The sequence below is a fragment of the Medicago sativa genome, chromosome 5 (genome assembly GCF_051527215.1).
Source record: "Medicago sativa cultivar Bolivia chromosome 5, Bolivia_mono, whole genome shotgun sequence".
Taxonomy (NCBI): domain Eukaryota; kingdom Viridiplantae; phylum Streptophyta; class Magnoliopsida; order Fabales; family Fabaceae; genus Medicago; species Medicago sativa.
Genome location: NC_140753.1, coordinates 63,075,431 through 63,094,604, shown reverse-complemented (window position 1 = coordinate 63,094,604; position 19,174 = coordinate 63,075,431). Strand labels below are relative to the sequence as shown.

The 19,174-nt window shown below is 35.4% G+C and overlaps 2 protein-coding genes and 1 non-coding gene across 3 annotated transcripts; 1 reads left to right on the top strand and 2 right to left on the bottom strand.

Annotated features, from left to right (window-relative positions):
• Positions 1-1,028: 1,028 nt before the first annotated feature.
• Positions 1,029-11,204, top strand: PAT2 (protein affected trafficking 2). The gene is made up of 11 exons (XM_085708982.1): positions 1,029-1,307; positions 1,434-1,510; positions 2,534-2,783; positions 3,028-3,645; positions 5,182-5,355; positions 5,963-6,089; positions 6,172-6,281; positions 6,530-6,730; positions 8,308-9,284; positions 9,513-9,782; positions 10,407-11,204. Exons 1-11 carry the CDS (start codon positions 1,092-1,094, stop codon positions 10,768-10,770), a joined length of 3,384 nt encoding a protein of 1,127 aa, XP_085565108.1. The 5' UTR covers positions 1,029-1,091; the 3' UTR covers positions 10,771-11,204.
• Positions 11,205-11,951: 747 nt separating this feature from the next.
• LOC146923899 (ternary complex factor MIP1 leucine-zipper protein (Protein of unknown function, DUF547)) lies at positions 11,952-15,083 on the bottom strand. The gene is made up of 9 exons (XM_085708983.1): positions 14,752-15,083; positions 14,464-14,583; positions 14,097-14,337; positions 13,381-13,783; positions 13,161-13,260; positions 12,980-13,039; positions 12,775-12,858; positions 12,532-12,639; positions 11,952-12,440 (listed from the first exon to the last, which is right to left on the bottom strand). The coding sequence occupies exons 1-9, from the start codon at positions 14,818-14,820 to the stop codon at positions 12,132-12,134; spliced, it is 1,494 nt and encodes a 497-aa protein (XP_085565109.1). The 5' UTR covers positions 14,821-15,083; the 3' UTR covers positions 11,952-12,131.
• Positions 15,084-15,977: 894 nt separating this feature from the next.
• TRNAK-UUU (transfer RNA lysine (anticodon UUU)) lies at positions 15,978-16,049 on the bottom strand. The gene has a single exon. It is a non-coding gene; the product is annotated as a tRNA-Lys (tRNA).
• Between the last annotated feature and the right edge of the window lie 3,125 nt (positions 16,050-19,174).

The following is a 19,174-nucleotide window of genomic DNA, read 5'->3' as shown; positions in this document are numbered from 1 at the left end:
TTTTGCTATTTTTTAATCACAATTTCATTAACATGTAGTTTTAAACTCTATTATAAATACGAAACAACTCAATAAAATTAAAATATGTGAAAAATTACTAAAGACAATAAGGCTTTAAAAGTTAATTTTATAATCTAAATTATAAAATCGATATCAAAATATTTAAATTTAATTATAATTGACATTTAAATTATAAAAAAACAAATTTATGTTTTTTAAATCGTGATTCAAAATTAGTATATATTATAAAAATATTTATTTATGTTAAAATAGATTAAAGTGTAGTGTATATTTATTTATTAAGGGAGGGAGTTGAAATTTAAGCATCTCATAAGGGAGGGGAGTATCAATTTTATTTTTCAAGGGAGGGAAGTGTATATTTTAACATAAGAGGGGAGGTGAGCGTAATTCACGCATCTCTGAGGGGAGGATAGTGTAATTTACTCAAAATTATATTATATCAAGGTTAATTGTAATGTTTGATTCAATTTCAGAAATTAGAAAAATTAAAAGACCAAAATTGCAGATTTAAGAATCAGGAGACCAAAAATCTAAAAATTGATTAAATGAGGGATCAAAATTGTAATTAAGCGAGACGAAATAAATACTTTTGGTTAATGGATGGATGAAGGGAATGGAGTTATGATCCTCTCCAATTGACAAAATAAATGGAGAATGCAATTTTTCCTAAAAAAAAATGGAGAATGCAATTTGGAAATAGATAGACTCGTAAAATAGACGTTGTGTTCTATTAATAAGTGGATTTCACCGTCATTATTTTTTTTTTTAGATTTTTGTGTGTTTTATCTCTCGAAAGAAATGGAAAGAATTATAAATGTTGAAGATCACGACTCAAGGAAATGACTTGTTCGAATCACGATGTGCTCTATGTCATACTAGCAATTTCGTCAATTTCAGCTAATACACATTTTTTTTTTTTTTTTTTCATTAAGGAAATTCAGCTAATACACATGAAATGAGCATTTTAACAAAGTATACTAATCATTCGTTAGGCGACAAATGAGAACACTTTCTAACAGGTCTAAAACTTTTGCTTCTCACTCCAAACGCATATCTCAGTCGGAGAAAAAATGTTCCACCAATTCGGAGCGACGGCGGAATCACTGAGCAAAGCTTCAACGGCGGTGTTCCGAATCGGCACTGACGCCGCCCTCTACGACGATCCCGAAGACGTTAACATCGCTCCTCTCCTTGATAGCAGATTCGATTCCGAGAAATGTGAAGCTCTCAAACGGTTACTCGCTCTCATCGCTCAAGGATTCGATGTTTCCAATTTCTTCCCTCAGGTTACTCCCTCCGATCAACGCTATTCGATCTGCTTCATCTTCGTTGCGATGAAAATATTGAATCTAAATTGTGATTTTGTATTTTTTTTTTTTGACTTTGTTTTGATTTGTGAATGAAAATTACAGGTTGTGAAAAACGTTGCGTCGCAGTCATTGGAAGTGAAGAAGCTGGTTTACTTGTACCTTCTACATTATGCTGAAAAGTATGTTGCATTTTACTTTCATAACTGCTTTAGTTTTTCTTCTGTTTTGTTGTATTTAGCTATGTATTTTTGGTTCCGGTGAAGAAATTTGATTTCGAATGAATTCATTTTGTAAAATTGATTTTGAATAAAACTTGGTTGAATGTAAAATGGTCTTTGTTTGGTTACATATTTGTAAATGTGAGTTGGATACTAATTTGAGTGTTAAATCACTTTTGGAGTTAAAAATACTAGCTTAAAGTTGAAATCAATTTTGGAGGCAAAATCAATTCTACTGAAAGTCTGAAAGACATCGAACATTACAAAATCCATTCTACACCTCTAGAATCAATTTTGTTGTTTTAAGCTATTTGATTTGATTAAATGTGTATATTTATTTAAGCATTTGAAAATAATATGATTCAAAGCACTTGTTTTTGTTCTCCAGTTGGTTTTAGGACTCGTAGGTCGTTGATTTATTTTATCAATTCTTTCTACACTTTTTTTCATTGTTCAATGGATTTATTTATAACTATTTTTTGTGGATCCAAGAAATTGTAGTATGTTGATCCTTGGGAATCGGGATACCAACGACACATATAATTGTGGACGTGGTTTCTTAACCTTGGCACGGAAAATAAATTAAGTGTAGTAGAGAATAGGATGTTGCGTTGGATGTGTGGTAAAATTAGACAGGATAGGATTATAACTGTAAACATTAGAGAGAGTTGGGTTAACACCTATAACAAAAAAGATGGCGGACACTAGGCCTAGGTGGTTTGGGCATCTAAAGAGAATACCCGTGGATTCTGTACTATTAAGAGAAACAAAGGTAGACTTAGAAAAACCATAAGAGAAATATGGTACTATATGATAGAATATGATGATGTCGTTTGATCCATGTAGCTGACCCACTTAGTGAGATAAAATTTCGTTGTTGTTGTTGGTTCTTTAACCTTAGCATTCTTCCGTCTTTAATTTGCCACATAATTGGTTGTTGTCTGCTGTCGTTCTTATAGTTTCAATGTTATTTCTTTTGTTCAGGCGTCCAAATGAAGCATTGCTGTCGATCAATTGTTTCCAGAAGGACCTGGGGGACACTAACCCATTGGTTAGGGCATGGGCACTCCGAGCCATGGCGGGAATCCGCCTTCATGCAATTGCACCTCTTGTCCTTGTTGCTGTGGGAAAATGTGCTAGAGATCCGTCTGTTTATGTCAGAAAATGTGCTGCTAATGCTCTTCCTAAGCTCCACGATTTACGGATGGATGAACATGCATCTGCAATTGAAGAGGTCTGGTAGACGTGTCTACTGTTTATCATACTTGTTGAGATTTACCTTCTATAGGACATAGGTTACTTTATAACAACTAATAGAAAACATCTTATTTTCTCCCGGCTTTTCTTAAGTCTCAAACTTTTGAACTAATTAACCAAAGAAAGTTTTATGCCAGATGTTTGATTTCATCAATGTATGGTTGGAAGGCCATAAAAGCTGTTGATAGTATAAATAAATTTTGATGCTTCATTTGGTGCAGATGATTGGATTATTGTTAAACGATCATTCCCCCGGGGTTGTTGGAGCAGCTGCTTCTGCATTTACTTCTGTTTGCCCAAACAATTTTTCACTTATTGGAAGAAATTACAGAAAGTTGTGTGAGATTCTTCCCGATGTGGAAGAGTGGGGTCAAATAATGCTAATTGGGATTCTTTTACGGTATGTGATAGCGAGGCATGGGCTTGTCAAAGAATCCATCATGTTTTCTTCGTGTAATAAAGATCATGGCAATTTAGATGAAGATGAGCATGATGTTACTCTAAAAAAAGACGCTGGTTATACCACTGAGAAGACTGTGTCGGAATTAACACATATGATCTTCCAGTGTTACATTGAAGGGCCAGACGAGTACTTATCACGATCAAGTTCTACTATTAAGGTTGCTCCTAAATTGGATGAATCGCTATATACATCTTGCAGCAATGAAGTTGTGAGGATCCTACTGCAGTGTACATCACCATTGTTATGGTCTCATAACAGTGCAGTTGTACTTGCAGCTGCAGGTGTACACTGGATAATGGCGCCTAAGGAGGATGTTAAAAGAATTGTTAAACCACTGTTGTTTGTCCTTCGATCATCGCCTGCTTCAAGATACGTGGTAAGTAATATTCCTTGAATCATTTGTTTATCTTGTTTTATTTGTTCCTCTATCTACATTTGCTACTATATTCTTTTGATTTTCTTTTTAAAATTATAATACTTGTATTTTATTCACGGGCTCTTATTCTAAGAAACTTGTGTATACATCTGCTCTATGTTTGTGTTTTATTGTCTAATGACCAATGAATCAAAACTTCTAAAATAGAAAAAGTTTTTAGGAAAACAGTGGATCAAACCTTGATATTGGCATTTAGTAACAGCCTAACAGTTATGGGTAGTCATTAGCAGTTATGAGTCTATGTTATTATGTTAGTGTGTTAACATAAATAGGCAAGAGAGTGGAAAGCTGGGCGGGAGAGGATCTGATTTGGGTTAGAGGTAGAGTCCAGGGGCACTTACCCTAGAGTCGTAGTCTGAGTGCTATATTCACTAGTAAATTGTGTGCAATATGGTGTAAACTTGTTCTTTCTCATTTCCAGCCTTTATTACATTTCTGTTTATCTTGATACTGGTTGAAACATATCATGCCCACCAAGAGAAGAGAATTATCTATTGGCACTCTTAGGATACCAATACTAGTCTAGACATGGCAGTTGCAGTTATGGTTTACCTAAGATATAAAAGGATTATTATTATTTTTTAATTTTTCATCTATGGCCAATATATGATTTGAATGGACATATCATGATCACTGAATAACTTAATGCCAGTGGGATAGGTATTAAACTCATATTGCACGATCAAGGGTACAACCATCCCCTAGAACTTAGTAACGACCTCTTCCTTAGGAGTTAGGAGTCACCTTTCTGTGATGATTTACCCATATAATAGGTGATATCACGATATTTACATGGATTATTTGAGTTTGAAATTAGATATTTTTCATGGAATCTATGAACTACACAATTTAGTGGTCAATGTTAACGTCTTTCCTTCAAATGCATGATTTTATTTTACTTTTTTGTTGGCTTATATTTGAATGACGCAGAATTACCATACCATGTTTCCACAATTGGCAGTTTAACATTTACTCAAGGCAGTCTCTAGTCAGTTGTGGACTTGTGGTAACAAATAACAGAATGTGCTTATTGAACAACTTTTTGCTAATGCTCTGTCTTTGGCATGGTCATAAGTTCATAACATCACATTGCTCATTCATTCATTCAATTTCTGAAGATTAACATAAATGAAATTAATGATTTACCGACTTAATTCTATCAGAGTTAACATTGAATTTGCAGGGTGTTCAAATTTATATTACTCTTAATCTTTTAAGGGTTGGTGTTGTTGGGTTGTTCTTGAGAGATTTCACACTTACTGTTGCTATTGATATGCATTACTTCCACATTCAAATATTGAATTCTGACTTTTTTGGTTGGATAGTAAAATCGTGTTATGAAAGAAAAGGAAATGCATAGAAAATTTCCTTAGATACGGCAAGAAAGTGATAAATTCTAGTTAATCAACATGTATGATCAATTTCTTTGACATTTGACTTTGAAGTTAATGATTATTTGTTCATTGATTTACGCAGGTGCTGTGCAATATCCAAGTGTTTGCTAAAGCTATGCCCTCTCTATTTGCTCCACATTATGAAGACTTCTTCATTTATTCTGCAGATTCCTATCAAATAAAAGCGCTTAAGCTGGATATACTTTCTATTATTGCTTCGGATTCATCGATTTCATTCATTCTTAAAGAATTTCAGGTATTTCACATCAAGTATATGTTTTTCTGGACAGTGTTGGAATATGAATTTATTTGATCCGTCAAACTTTACACTATCTGAACTTTTTGCAGTTGTGCTTTTTCTAACTATTTTCCCTCTGTTAACATTCTGTACTAAAAACAAGAATACAATCTAGGCAATTCTAGAGCCCTAGTGTCTCCCAATCTATACCTTTTCCCACTTCTATTCTTCTCTGTAATTTTTACAATCAAATACTATTCTCTGCCCCCTTTCTATTTTGTCCAATATACACCCGTTTTATTAATGGTCTGAGTCAGCGTCCAAGGTGAGGGTTTCGGTCCTACCATACTCAAATATTCGTCTGTCTTTTTTTTCCGGTACAGCCAATATGGGTCTTTTACCGCACTTAAAAAATACAAAAATAAAAATTGAGGACCTAGATATGCTTATGCAGGGATGAGGAATCCAGTGTTACCTGCTCACATGTTTCATTAATTATTTATGGTTATGTCTTTGCCGACTCCACTTAGTGGGATAAGGCTTGGTTGTTGTTGTATGTCTTAGCTATGACATCTAGAATCAGAGTTTGGTGCATTGATTGATGTTTTTCTTAGTGTGTTGCTAGGATTATATTCGAGATCCAGACAGGAGATTTGCTGCCGGCACAGTTGCTGCCATTGGTTTATGTGCCCAGAGACTTCCAAAAATGGCAACTGCATGCCTGGAAGGACTGTTGGCTCTGATTAGGCAAGGTGTGTGGCCTGATTATTAATTCTATCTTTTGAAGAAACATTTCACGTTTCTTGAATTCTTGTTTAGTATCTATATTTGCAGAATTTTTGTGCGGTGAAATCAGATCCCTGGATGGAGAAGAGGGTGTACTAATTCAGGCAATTATGTCCATCATATCAATTATAAAGTTAGAACCACCCAGTTATGAGAAGGTACCCTTCTGATTCTTTTTCATATAAAATTATTTCCAATGGTACTATTTTATTATTTTTTTTGTATTGGTTTAAAAGTAAGTTTCAAATGACAATATGGAGATATGGAACAAAGTAGGCCTGGGTTTAGTATACTAATATCTTGTGTTTGGTCTAGCAATTATTTAGTTATACTTGCATTGCAATTTTTTGATACATTGCTTGTGCAGTTACGACTGAATTCCAACTGTTTCAATTGTTATTATAAGGTTATAATTCAGTTGGTCCGTAGTTTGGATACAATCAAGGTCCCTGCTGCGCGTGCAATGATTGTCTGGTTGTTGGGGGAGTATTGTTCTTTGGGTGAGATGATTCCAAGGATGTTGAGTACAGTACTCAAGTATCTTGCCTGGTGTTTTACTTCAGAAGGATTAGAAACTAAGCTTCAGATTCTTAATACAATCACAAAGGTATATCCTGAAATTACTTCTGTTTTTTGTACAAAAAAGCTGGTTCTTATATGCATTGTTACTTATTGACTGATTGATATAATAACTGGACAAAATGTATTCTACTAGTCTTTTCGTTTTCTTGTTCTTCTGTGGAACTTTTTGAAGACTTAATGTGAATATGTGCACATGGTGTCATTGGTTTGTTTAAAGATCAACTGTAACAAAAAACAGATAGTATGGTTGTTCAGATAGTATGGTTGTTCAGATACATGCTTGTAAACTGAAAATCTGTTTATTATTGGGTGAATAGCTTATGTTTTGAGGTGCCATTTTAGCTTCAGAGATTAAAGGATGCTTTGCTTAATTGATTTGTCCTGGTGTTAATGTTCTAGTATTTTTCTTTTGAATTTTGTTTGTTGTTAAGTAAGTAAAGAAACTAAGGATGATGCAGCACCCAAAGCAAAAACAAAAGAAAAATCAGAACTGGAAGTAGTCAGTTCATCAACGCTCTCCAGTTCCACTGTACATCAGCCAAAGGAAAAAACTGAAAATGATCAATTTAGAGACTAGATGACTTCCATAAATGTGGCATAGCTTTTGTTTACAGCGTGCGTTTGGCATGAGATCCTAATTCTGGAGCATCTTACATTTATTGGATGTCTCCAGTCCAAATATGTATTCCGTGTTTATGCTTGTCTCAGCATGTCTCGTAAATCTACCTTCCTATCCAAATAGATATGCTGGATTGTTAACAACTTACTCACTGTAAACTGTTTTTTAGTGATAATGATAAACTTGAGTAAGTTTCATACATTTTTAGTCGTGAATGTCACAATTCTCTGCGTGCTATGTCTTCATAGATATCTTTAACCTTTCTTCCAGTAATTCTAAGATGTTCTCAATAACTCCCTGCTTATCCTTTTACACTCTCACAAATCTTATTACCTGTGGCATTTTTACTTTCCACTGTACTCCTGTGCACCTTCTACTTGAATTTTCTATTTGGATCGCTATAGAATTTTATATAAAATAGTGGTAATGGTTGAAAGTTAGCGAGACTTGTAAAGTTGATATTTCTAGAAGTGTGTAGAATAAACTATCAAGAAGGCGGGCATCCACACATTTTGAATCTAATCATCTATAACACTTGAGTGCGCTTCAGCTTACCTTCACTTGCAGAGTTATCTCTTTCATGATGTATATTGTCTGGTTGATGTATATCATATCACTATGCATTCTATATTGTCCTGTTAAATTGTGTGTACCATCGTGTGTTTGCCAGTTGGATTTTAGAGGGCTAAGTCTATATATGTGATATTTTAATTTTTTTTGTTGAAAGAATAGCATGATACATGAACATATAATATCATTTTGTTCTTTTAATTTTTAAAAAATATCAAAATATAGACTTAGCCCCCCAAAGCCCTCCCCTCCAAAAACCAATTCACAAACACACCCTAAATGGATGGGGACCATATAATAAGTTAATGACCCATGTCAGAACTTGGAACCTTAGTTCTTGGCTCCTGAATTTTATATGCATGGGTTTACATTGAAAGAAGCAAGTTTACGATTTGAATGGTTTTTGTCCTTAGGTCTCACTGTGCATTAAGGGAGAAGATAGTTGGACCTTGAGAAAAATTTGGACCTATGTAATTGAACTGGCTGAGCGTGACCTGAGCTATGATATTCGTGATCGTTCGCGTTTCTTGAAGAAACTTCTTTCGAGCAATTTGGAGTCTCAAAATGTGGAAGCGGAAAATGGTGAATCACAGAGGAAGGACCAATCTAGCGTGCTTGCAGAATGCATCTTCGGTGGACAGACAAAAACTGTGACAGTTCCATCTGAACCTATCAATGATAGGTTTTATCTCCCTGGATCTCTTTCACAGTTAGTATTTCATGCAGCTCCAGGCTATGAGCCTCTCCCAAAACCTTGTAGCCTTCCATACGTTGATCAGTATGATGGAGCTGTTAACAGTGATTCAGAGGAGGTGGATGATCCTGGTACATCTGGGTCTTCTGATGATGAAAATGCTTCTGATTATAGCTCTGAACAGTCAATTTCTGGTTCCAGTGAAGTCAGTGGCAGCAACGAGACTGTATCTGGCGATGAAGGTAACAACAATGGTGATCCATTGATTCAGATTTCAGAAACTAGCAATGTTAATGAAAATCAGAATGGCGGGGATCACTCTGGCACTTCTGGTTTTAATGACTTGATGTCAACGAAGTCTCTCGAGTCTTGGTTGGATGAACCATCCAAGTCATCTAAAGGAAGTGAAACTGAACAAAGCCAAGTTCGAAGATCTTCAGCAAGAATAACCATTGGAGATATCGGAAGCCGTGTTAAACCCAAGTGCTACACTCTCTTGGATCCTGCAAATGGAAATGGTTTAATGGTGAATTATTCCTTTTTATCTGAAACTTCAAGCATATCCTCCCATCTTGTATGTTTAGAAGTATTATTTGAAAATTGTTCTTTGGAGCCGATGTTCGATATAGTCTTACTAGATGAGGATTCTAGCAAAAGTGCAGATTCTACAGATCAAATATCACAAGCAGCAGAGAAGTAAGTATTAATCCTCCTTTTCTGGTAACTTCCAAGTTTCTTTTACTGGGTAGAGTATAAATCTGTATCTATAATTGAAATTTAGATTGCCAGTAAATTGGTTTCCTATTCAAAGGCTGTGGCCACTGAACCTGCAGCAAATCCAGCTTGAATATCTCAAGTTTTACTTGCTCATTGTAATCTTCTTACGTGCTTATTCCTACAAATTGTTTTATGTTTTTGTTGCAGTACCTTGAAATCTCATATTGATAAACCAGCGCTAGTTTCCATGGAGGCAATCTCTTCTCTGGAGCCTAGTCAGAAAGCGAAACGGACTCTACTAGTTCGCTTCCATCACCACCTTTTGCCTCTAAAATTGGCTTTATTTTGCAACGACAATAAATTCCCTGTCAAGCTAAGGCCTGACATTGGATACTTTGTAAAACCACTTCCAATTAATATTGAAGCTTTCAGAGAAAAGGAATCTCACCTTCCAGGGATGTTTGAATATGTGAGGAGGTATGAAAATTTTGTTGTTTGTTGGGCACAAATAGTTTCATACTCTGTAACCCTCTTTGCCCACACTTTATGCAAGATGAAAGTTAAAATGTCAGAAGAAAAATGGAGATTTAAATTTAAATTTGAAATTTAAACCATCAAGAATAGGAAGCTTCTCATAAGTAAATGCCGTACTCGAGTGAATTTAAATTACATTGGTCTTTTGAGTTTTGGCCTATAGTTCACTGATTAAAAAAAGTGGACACTTAAATTTTGAATAGTATGGATATTGCTCTGAAATGTGTTATATGTTTATGTGGATATCCATAAGTTGATATACATCAGAATGAAAGTTAAAAAAGTAGATCCTGTGTCCATTTGGTTTTAATATTTTTTTGTCAGAATGTAGAATAATTGTATTAATTATAATTTGTCCACTGGGCTATGCAGACAGCCCATTATAGATTTGTGTAGCATAACTAGTTTTTCACCATTTTTCTTAGAACTTTAGAATCTACGCTTGTCGAACAAAATGATCTTAGCAATTGCTTGCTAGCTTAAGGAACCTTCTCTTTTTCTCCCTTTTATTTTTTCCTGTTTAGTTCTGTGAACTCACAATGATTTTCTTGCATTATTGGCATCCAGTTGCGCATTTAACGATCACATTCTAAAGCTGAACAAGGAAAGCAACTCTTTAACAGAGGATACATTTCTTGTCATATGTGAAACCTTAGCATTGAAGATGCTGAGCAATGCCAATCTTTCTCTTGTATCTGTGGATTTGCCAGTAGCTTCTAACCTCGATGATGCATCCGGTTTGTGTTTGCGTTTTAGCAGTGAGATCTTGAGCAATTCCATCCCATGCTTAATTACAGTTACCGTTGAAGGTAAATGCTCCGACCCATTGATTGCTTCTGTGAAGGTCAACTGCGAAGAGACTGTGTTTGGCTTAAATTTCTTAAATAGGATTGTCAATTTCTTAGCTGAGCCACCTGTTACCCACTCATAAGTTTGGATAGAAAATGCACAAAAAGTAATTAATTTGTGGATACATGGAAAACTTGAAGAGCATGGCTGATTGTTTCGGATTTATATTTGGCGAAGTATTGGATTTCTGATGTTTCATTTTCACTAGTATTGGGAATTTTGTTTGGGTAATCCCTAATTTTCATAGACTTGTATGTCTATTCAATTTAAGTTTTCTTTTGTGGATCTTTCCTTTTTCTCGAGTGTTACTATTGTTTCTCGTGGAAAGGAACTCAACTGACACCCTCACTATATTAAGTTGTACCGTTTACATTTTCGTGTAAGCAAAATCCGAAAGTGATTCTTGTATTGTATGATTAATAACGGTGTACTTAACATTTATGGAGAGAGTTGTATATTCTGCAATGTGCTGCAGATTTTAAATAGAATATGAATGATACTAGTGAGTTCTCTTAATTTCTTTCTTCCAAAGGCATTAGCACTTAATGAAGTTTTCAAATACTTGTTAGGTTGAAGGAGTATTTCATGTTGTCTGTAAACAAAAACAACATATTGTAGCAGGTCATGTTTAGTTTAGCTTGTAAAAAAATGCAGGCCTTTGTGATTGCTTAACTCACCATGTTATAAAATATTATAGTAGTCATCCTTCTTGAGCTAACGTACGAGGTGTAAATATGGATTGCATAACGGCACATTTTTTTTTTTTTTTTTTTGATTCAACAATTTTTGATCAACACCTTCCGCCATTTACACCTTCTTTGACAAAAGCACACTGATTTATTTGATGTCTAAGAAATACGATATATTAATTGGGTCCTTAAGAATCTCAAATATAGATCAAGGTCTTTTTTAAAGATAAACTTAAAGGACACTTTAGTCTTATCAGAGACTAATTTAACTGTTGTTTACTAGTATATCAAAATGATAATTTTTATTTCTTAATTAGAGCAAATTATGGCCTAATTTTTTCGATGGAAACTAAACTGAGTATGTAACTCTATCAGGAAAAAAACAATTGAGTATGTACCAAATTTTTTAAAGACATTCACTTTGCAGGTCTTATGGACCCTCCTACCTCTGAAGTCTGAACCATGCGTCCTCCTCTGCATGTGTCTAATTACATCCCACCATTAATGTATTGGTGAATGTTTTAAAATCTAATATAGTAAAGTGTTGCTACAGTGTGATTTAGTTAGATGCATATGTAAAATATTTATAGTTGGTTGTCTGTCTTATGGTAATTCAATATCTTATGTGTCAATTACATTGTTCAATGTAACGTTGTAGTGCTCTATCAACAGGACATACAGTTTAACACTTTTTTTTTTTTTTGCTTTTAGTGCTTCAGAAATAATAAAAACACCATCTTAGATACTTAAAAAATTAAATGGGTAGGATGTAGCGGAATTCAGATTCATATGGCTGGATTTCCACCATTTTAGACATGGGATGTTTTGTTTCCCTTATTACACATTCCATCATAGCTCTCTTCAACGATCCTGTGCGTGGCAATTGGCTATATATCCACTCCACTAGCGATTCCATCTCATCAGCAAAATCATGCATATGCCATTGTAAAAGTTTAGGCACAATTATCTTTCTCTTGTTTGTTATACCAACTGAAGCTTCCAAATACTCAACTTTGGCCCTCCCTAATTGGTTCACAACTTCTTCTGAAGTGTACACCCTTAACTGTCACAAGAAACACCTCATATTAGTTTCTTTTTTCATCACATTTATACGCTGTTTCCTCAATTTGGATACACTTAAACAATACACTTACTGCTGGTGAGGACCAAGTGCCTCGACAGAGAGCAAACGTGACATTAGGTTCTGGATACCCCACACCATAAGCATGCCTCAACAAGACTTCCTTCTCGTCCACAGGACCCTATTAATTTTTGTGAACTTTACATTAATTGGGTTATAAAAATAATTACAATATCATTTTTAATTGTGGTGATAGAAAAATGTTGGATGAGTGAAGTTGAGACATTATTGTAGGATAAGAAAATATGTTACATACATGTTTTGATTCACATGGATGGCGAAGAATAAAGTGTTCAATAGCCAGGGCATTCAGTACAATCCCCCCAACATTCATTGCAGCCTGAGTCAATGCATAGCCACACAGTTAATATTAGCACAATCACTAACAAAAAAAGAGTCTCTCTCTCTCTCTCTCTCTCTCTCTCTCTCTCTCTACCATATCCATTCTCTCTCACATATACCTTATTCATAAGAGACAACAATTTATCTTGTGTACTTGGAAGACCATGATCCAGAAATGCCTGTAATTACATAAATTTTTTTAGAAAGGTTTATAAGATTCATAAATATAATGTATCATTACATAGATATGATATAATAGGTAATTTCTTGTTAATGAAGACTTGAAATGCCTTACAGTACATTCATTATGCAGGCATTGTATATGTTGATCCAGAATGCCAACTTTTGCATGTAGCTCAAGAAACTTAAATCAACATCACATAGCTTATGCCTCAAGACCCTAAAAAAGAGGGGGGATATATATAAGAACAAAGAGACATAAGGAAAACAAAAAAGATTGCATAACATGTAGATAAAGTTTAAACAATTATTGGTGAGCTACTAAAAGCTTAGAATGAACCTTAGTTTTCTGAATGCTGGCAGGCAGTGTGAAAAGAATTCAGTGTCTAACGAGCTGCTATTAATTTGAATGAAATTCTTATAAGGTCCTACATCTCTTGCTGTGCAATCTAAATCTGCTGATATGCCATATGGGTCAAAACAAGAGGCATTGCCATTTGAAAGATATGAATGTGTTTTGTAGTTGGATGAATTAGTCATTGAGATGAAGCTTTTCGACTGCATGCATGAAAGAGTGAGTCTTGGGACACTAGTTTCTGATTCTTTGATGTCCAATGATGCTTGGTTCAATTCTAGGAAAATTCCTATTAGACATTTAAGAAGTTCCTCTGACAATTCATTTGGGTTCTCAATGGCATTTTGTCTTGGGATTTTTCCTGTTTTCGTTCTTGGCACTTCATATTCTGTGTTCAACAAATATTCAAAATCACACGGTGAGAAAATTGAGCAACTGAAAAAAAAGAAAACGAATAGTCATTTTAATCCCTGAAACTATAAAAACATTCCTCCCCGAGTGTCTTTTGTTAACAATTTCATGGACTAAACTGACTAAAAACCGACACATTTGAGAATCAAGCTACCTAACAAAAGACACATTCGAGGATCAAACACGCTAAAAAAAACACATTCAAGAATGTCTTTGTAATTTAGATAAATTCCAAAATCACTATATACTTCAAAAGAAAACACAAGGCTTAACACATATCATGTATTTACCTTTTGATCTTCTTGGGGTGGAAAATAGGCTATGGATATCCATTGCTGAACTCAAAGATGCCCTCCTATCTTTTGACTTTCTTCCTTTGGTGAATACTTCATAATTTTGTGAAAATGATCCTTGGAACTGGTTACATTCATTTCTTTCTTGGTACAATTTATCTTTTAGTTCCTTAACTTTTCTTTCAAGCAAAGTGATCTCTTCCTCTACTAATGCCAATTCTTCAAGAAGCTCATGAACCTACAATATGTTATATTTGTCTCAATAATCCAAATGCATCATATCATTTTCAAAAGAAAATGTACATATATGTATGTATGTATGTATGTACATATATAATATGAGCAAGATGGAATACAAAATCACCTGAGGTGGAAACACCGAAGGAATGTGTTGAAGAGAGCAAACAGGTCCATGCAGTGATGCACAGAGTAAGACCCTATTGAGTGACTCTTCATCCTTCAACTGTGCTTGCAATTGAATAACCTATATGAGAACATATATGAAATAAATGAAAGCCATATTATAGTCTTCATTAATAAAAAAAATGGTTCATACTTGAATAGAAATTTGAGGTTAGTTAATAAAAAAAATTGTTACAAAACATAAGCACCTCCCAAATGATGGATGCTAGCTATTGAAGAATTTACACACCTCATTTTCAAGTTCTTGTCTCTTTAGTGGCTCTTGGCTTTTCTCCATGAGATAGTCTTCGAATTTCATTTGCCTTTGCTTATGTGAATTTCAAAACAAAGCACACTTTGACTTCAAATATATTTATTTATTTTTTATGTAAGGAGGAAGTTGGTCACGGTCAAAGGGTTCTTATATATAAGGATAACATTGAAAGTGGTAGTTAGTACTTGTTAGTGGGTGCCGTTAAATTAAAGTATATAGTTAGTTAGGTATAAAGTTAGAGGGGATGAATATGCTTTATAGAGAAGACCCTTTATATTTAATGAATTTGAGATAAAAACAAAAGACTTGGAATGGCAAATGTGTGAGTTTATACTTTATAATAAGAATGTGTATGCGGTGGATTGGTTTCGGTTGGGAATGAGTTTTGGATAAAACTTTTGCATGTACATCATATGATTATGAACCTTTTTTTTTCTTTTTGCAGAATGTTGAATTAAATGGTATAGGTGGTAACGTGAATATCATCAATGAAATGGTGGTGTCATGAAGCCCATGAATGAGGGTTCAGATACATGAGTATATTTTTACCAATTCATTTGAGTTTTTGTATCTTAATTAATTTATGGGTTAATTAAGTAAATGATTCTTATAAATATTCAGAATTTCATTGTTAATTTTTACAGAAAAATTCTACTCTCTTTAAAATTTGACATCAGACATTTTTAGTGGCAGTAAAATTTTCTGTCAGCATTTTTGGTACCTACAAATGCAAAGAAAAATGTTGTAAGGACTAAAAAATGCAATTTTTTATAAGGACTAAAAACAAAATTCTGAATATTTATAAGATTATTTACTTAATTACCCTTAATTCAATAAGCTGTAAGACATGCTACTAGTCATAGCTGTAAAACATGCTACTGGTCAAAATAATGTAGCACCTGTTCAAGTAACATGGAATAACAAAAACTAAAGGATTAACATCTAAATGTTGATGCATATTTTGTTGTGACCTGTGATTGTTGGAATTTGGAATTCATATTTTAATGATTGAACAAGTGAATTTTAAAATGAATTTAGATAATTCATACTTTAATGAGGTTATGTTAAGCACCAATATTAACATAACTTTGTACTGGCAGTAATTAATCCCAATTAATGAGGTTCAATTGTGGAATGACAAAAATAAAAAAAGTTTACTTCAAAAAAAATAAAATAAAAAAAGTTAAAAATAAAATCATATTCGCCGACTGTGGGGATCGAACCCACGACCACGTGGTTAAAAGCCACGCGCTCTACCACTGAGCTAAGTCGGCTTGTGTTACAATAATCGCATAGACTTAATCTAAATTTATTTAACAGGAAACCAACGTTGTTCAAAGCATGGTAATTGGACCACCCAGTCGAAACAAAAATGTTAATTAAGGACCTTGGTTTAAGAAATAAGTACAAATTAAGGACCTTGGATCGAACCTACTAATAAGAATTGAGCATGTAGTAATATGATTTATTTTATGGTATAGCAGATCAAACCTACTCTCAATTGAAAATTTTCTCTATTTTCTATCTCCACTATTAAAACACACCAAAAAGTTTTCTTTCTCATATTTGATGGTTGTGAGATTCCACTTGACAGAAATTGAGAGAAATTTCAATGCAAAGAATCAAAATCCGTTAATTACATGAAATTATGTATCCAATTGGTCGGGCAAAGTAACATTATAATTAATTAACGTGACATTTCTCAATTATATACTCCATTTTTTTTTTTTGAATGGCAAAATATTATTAACCAACGAGCCCGTGCGAGAAGCACTAATAAGGTCGGGTGGAGAAAAAAAACAACGAAGGGGAAATCGGTTGCCGTATGTAGACCGGCGCGAACAAAAACCCCTTTAAAAACCACCCCTAAATACAAGTAACAACACCAAAAGAGTAATGCCGCAAACATATACAAATGACAAACAATATGCATACCCCTGTGTCAACACCAAACCACCTGAACAAAGGAAAGCCAACACCAAAACTATATGCATACAACCGCTAAAAAGACCAACTAAAGCACATGCACACAGCTGCGCGCTACAGCAGAAGCAGCAGAAGAACTAACCCGCCAAAGCTAGAACAAAACCCGTCAGACAGAGAAAAACAAAACCACCTGTCCACAAACAGCACCCCACGCAGCTGGCTGAAGCATAAAACAGAACAAAACTGCTACCACAGCTGCAGGACAGCAGCGTAGAAGCTCCAAGAAAACGGCTGAAAACTTAAGGCCGCCTAGTAGTCCTTTCGAGACACCACCTAGGGTTCCAACACCACTCAAAAAATAAGCAAGTCGGAACGTTCAATTTGCTTAGCATCCACCTCCACGCAAGGACCTTAACATCCTCGACGATGACATCCACATCAAAATTTACACCCTTGAAAATCTTGTCATTCCTAGCCTTCCAAACCGACCAAATAGCCGCCATCCAAATCAAACCCAACCCCCTTTTGACATTTTTATTACTTTCTCCCCCATGCCAACACTCCCAATGAATGAAAAAGTTGTTTGGAGTAGGAAAAAAACGGTCTAGCCACGACATCAACTTGAGCCACACAACACATGCAACATCACAATGAAGGAATAGGTGTAAAATAGATTCTTCCTTTCTATTGCACAAAACGCAAGTCAACGGGTCACCCGACTCTAACACATGTCTCAAGGCAAGGTTAACTTTAGTTGGAGCACGATTAAGAAGAATCTTCCAAGCAAAGGCCACCACCTTAGAGGGAGCCGGACACTTCCACACCTTATCGAACACCCGTTTCTCCTCCTCCAACCACCTCCCCACTCCGAGAACAAGGCCCTCCAATTTATTATAAGCCGATTTCACGGTAAAACTACCGGTCTCCTCTAATTTCCACCTCCACACATCGACATGGTCGGACAACCTCACCCCCTCCAAATCCTCGATAAGACTTTTCAACACCTCATCTTCATACATAAAGAGATGTCTTCTCCAAATGAAATTCCAATCCGTCCCTAACTCCGACACCACCCCCACCTCCCCCACCAAAGCCTCCTTTTGAGACGAAATCAAGAATAGGCGTGGATATTTGAGCCGAAAACAAGTATTCCCTTTCCAAGTATCATTCCAAAAGCTAGAAGTGAGACCATTACCAACTTTCCTCTCCACCTCCGAATTAAACCAATTCCGCTCCCCAAAGTCACCAATCTTTACAAGCTCTTTCCACCAATGGGACGCCAATCTCGCCCCCCCACTAGAAACTCCACTCCACAAGCCACTCACACTACCATACCTCGCCTTCAAAACATCTACCCATAACGCATCCTCCATCTCCACTTGGCCAAAAGACTAGCATTCATCACCCGGATATCCTTAACCCCTAACCCCCCATTCCTCTTTGGTTGACACACCTCCTCCCATTTCACCCAAGTAATTTTCTTGCCCCCATCCACACCTCCCCACAAAAAATCTCTTTGGATACGAACAATCCTCTTCCAAGCTTGAACCGGTAACTTCAAGAAAGACAAGTAAAAAATGGGAATCGCATTGAGAACCGAATTGAGGAGAGTAATTCTACCACCAAAACTAATGTGCTTATGGCTCCAAGAATTCAACTTCCCACTTAAAGTTTCCACCAAAGGCTCCCAAGTCGACATACTTCTTGAATTAGCTCCCACCGGAAGACCCAAATACTTAAAAGGGACACACCCCACACAACAATTCAAAAAATTACAAGCCATGTCCATAAACTCAACTTCCACATTAATCCCTATCAAGGAACTCTTAAAAAAATTAATCTTGAGTCCCGACACCATCTCAAAACCTCTAAGGAGGGATTTCAACGCCCAAATATTTTCCACCGTTGGTGTACCAATGCAGAGGGTATCATCGGCATATTGCAAGTGTGAGACCACCAACCCTCTATCACCCAAATCGAATCCCTCAAACAAATTACGATCCACCGCATTCCTCATCAACCCACTAAAGCCCTCCGCCACCAAAAGAAACAAAAAAGGCGCAAGCGGATCCCCTTGATTAAGACCACGATGAATACAAATTTCTTCCGTTGGACTACCGTTAACAAGAACGGACATAGTGCCTCCAAACACACAAGCCTTCATCCACGCCACCCACTTCTCACACATAGCCACTCTCTTCATCATGTACTCCAAAAAACCCCAATTAATCGTTTGCCCAAGAAAGTCGTATGCTGGTAAGCTATGAATGAGTTTGTTTTTATCACTTGATCCATAATTTTCTACTTAGGATATAAATTTCTCATTCGATACAGTATTTTTGCCACTGCCTGCAAAAAGACACATTAGAAAGTTCATTCAATTATATGTTCATACAAGATATTTATGATCATCAATTGTCTTCTATATCAATGGGCAATGGCATACCCAAGAATAGTCGTAGACAATATATAT

Coding starts and splice junctions, on each gene's coding strand:
- PAT2 (XM_085708982.1), top strand. CDS start 1,092: ATGTTCCACCAATTCGGAGCGACGGCGGAATCACTGAGCAAAGCTTCA. Junction 1,511..2,533: donor CTTCTACATTATGCTGAAAA/GTATGTTGCATT, acceptor TCTTTTGTTCAG/GCGTCCAAATGAAGCATTGC. Junction 6,282..6,529: donor AACCACCCAGTTATGAGAAG/GTACCCTTCTGA, acceptor TGTTATTATAAG/GTTATAATTCAGTTGGTCCG.
- LOC146923899 (XM_085708983.1), bottom strand. CDS start 14,820: ATGAAATTCGAAGACTATCTCATGGAGAAAAGCCAAGAGCCACTAAAG. Junction 14,338..14,463: donor CTTCGGTGTTTCCACCTCAG/GTGATTTTGTAT, acceptor AACATATTGTAG/GTTCATGAGCTTCTTGAAGA. Junction 12,441..12,531: donor GCACTTGGTCCTCACCAGCA/GTAAGTGTATTG, acceptor TTCTTGTGACAG/TTAAGGGTGTACACTTCAGA.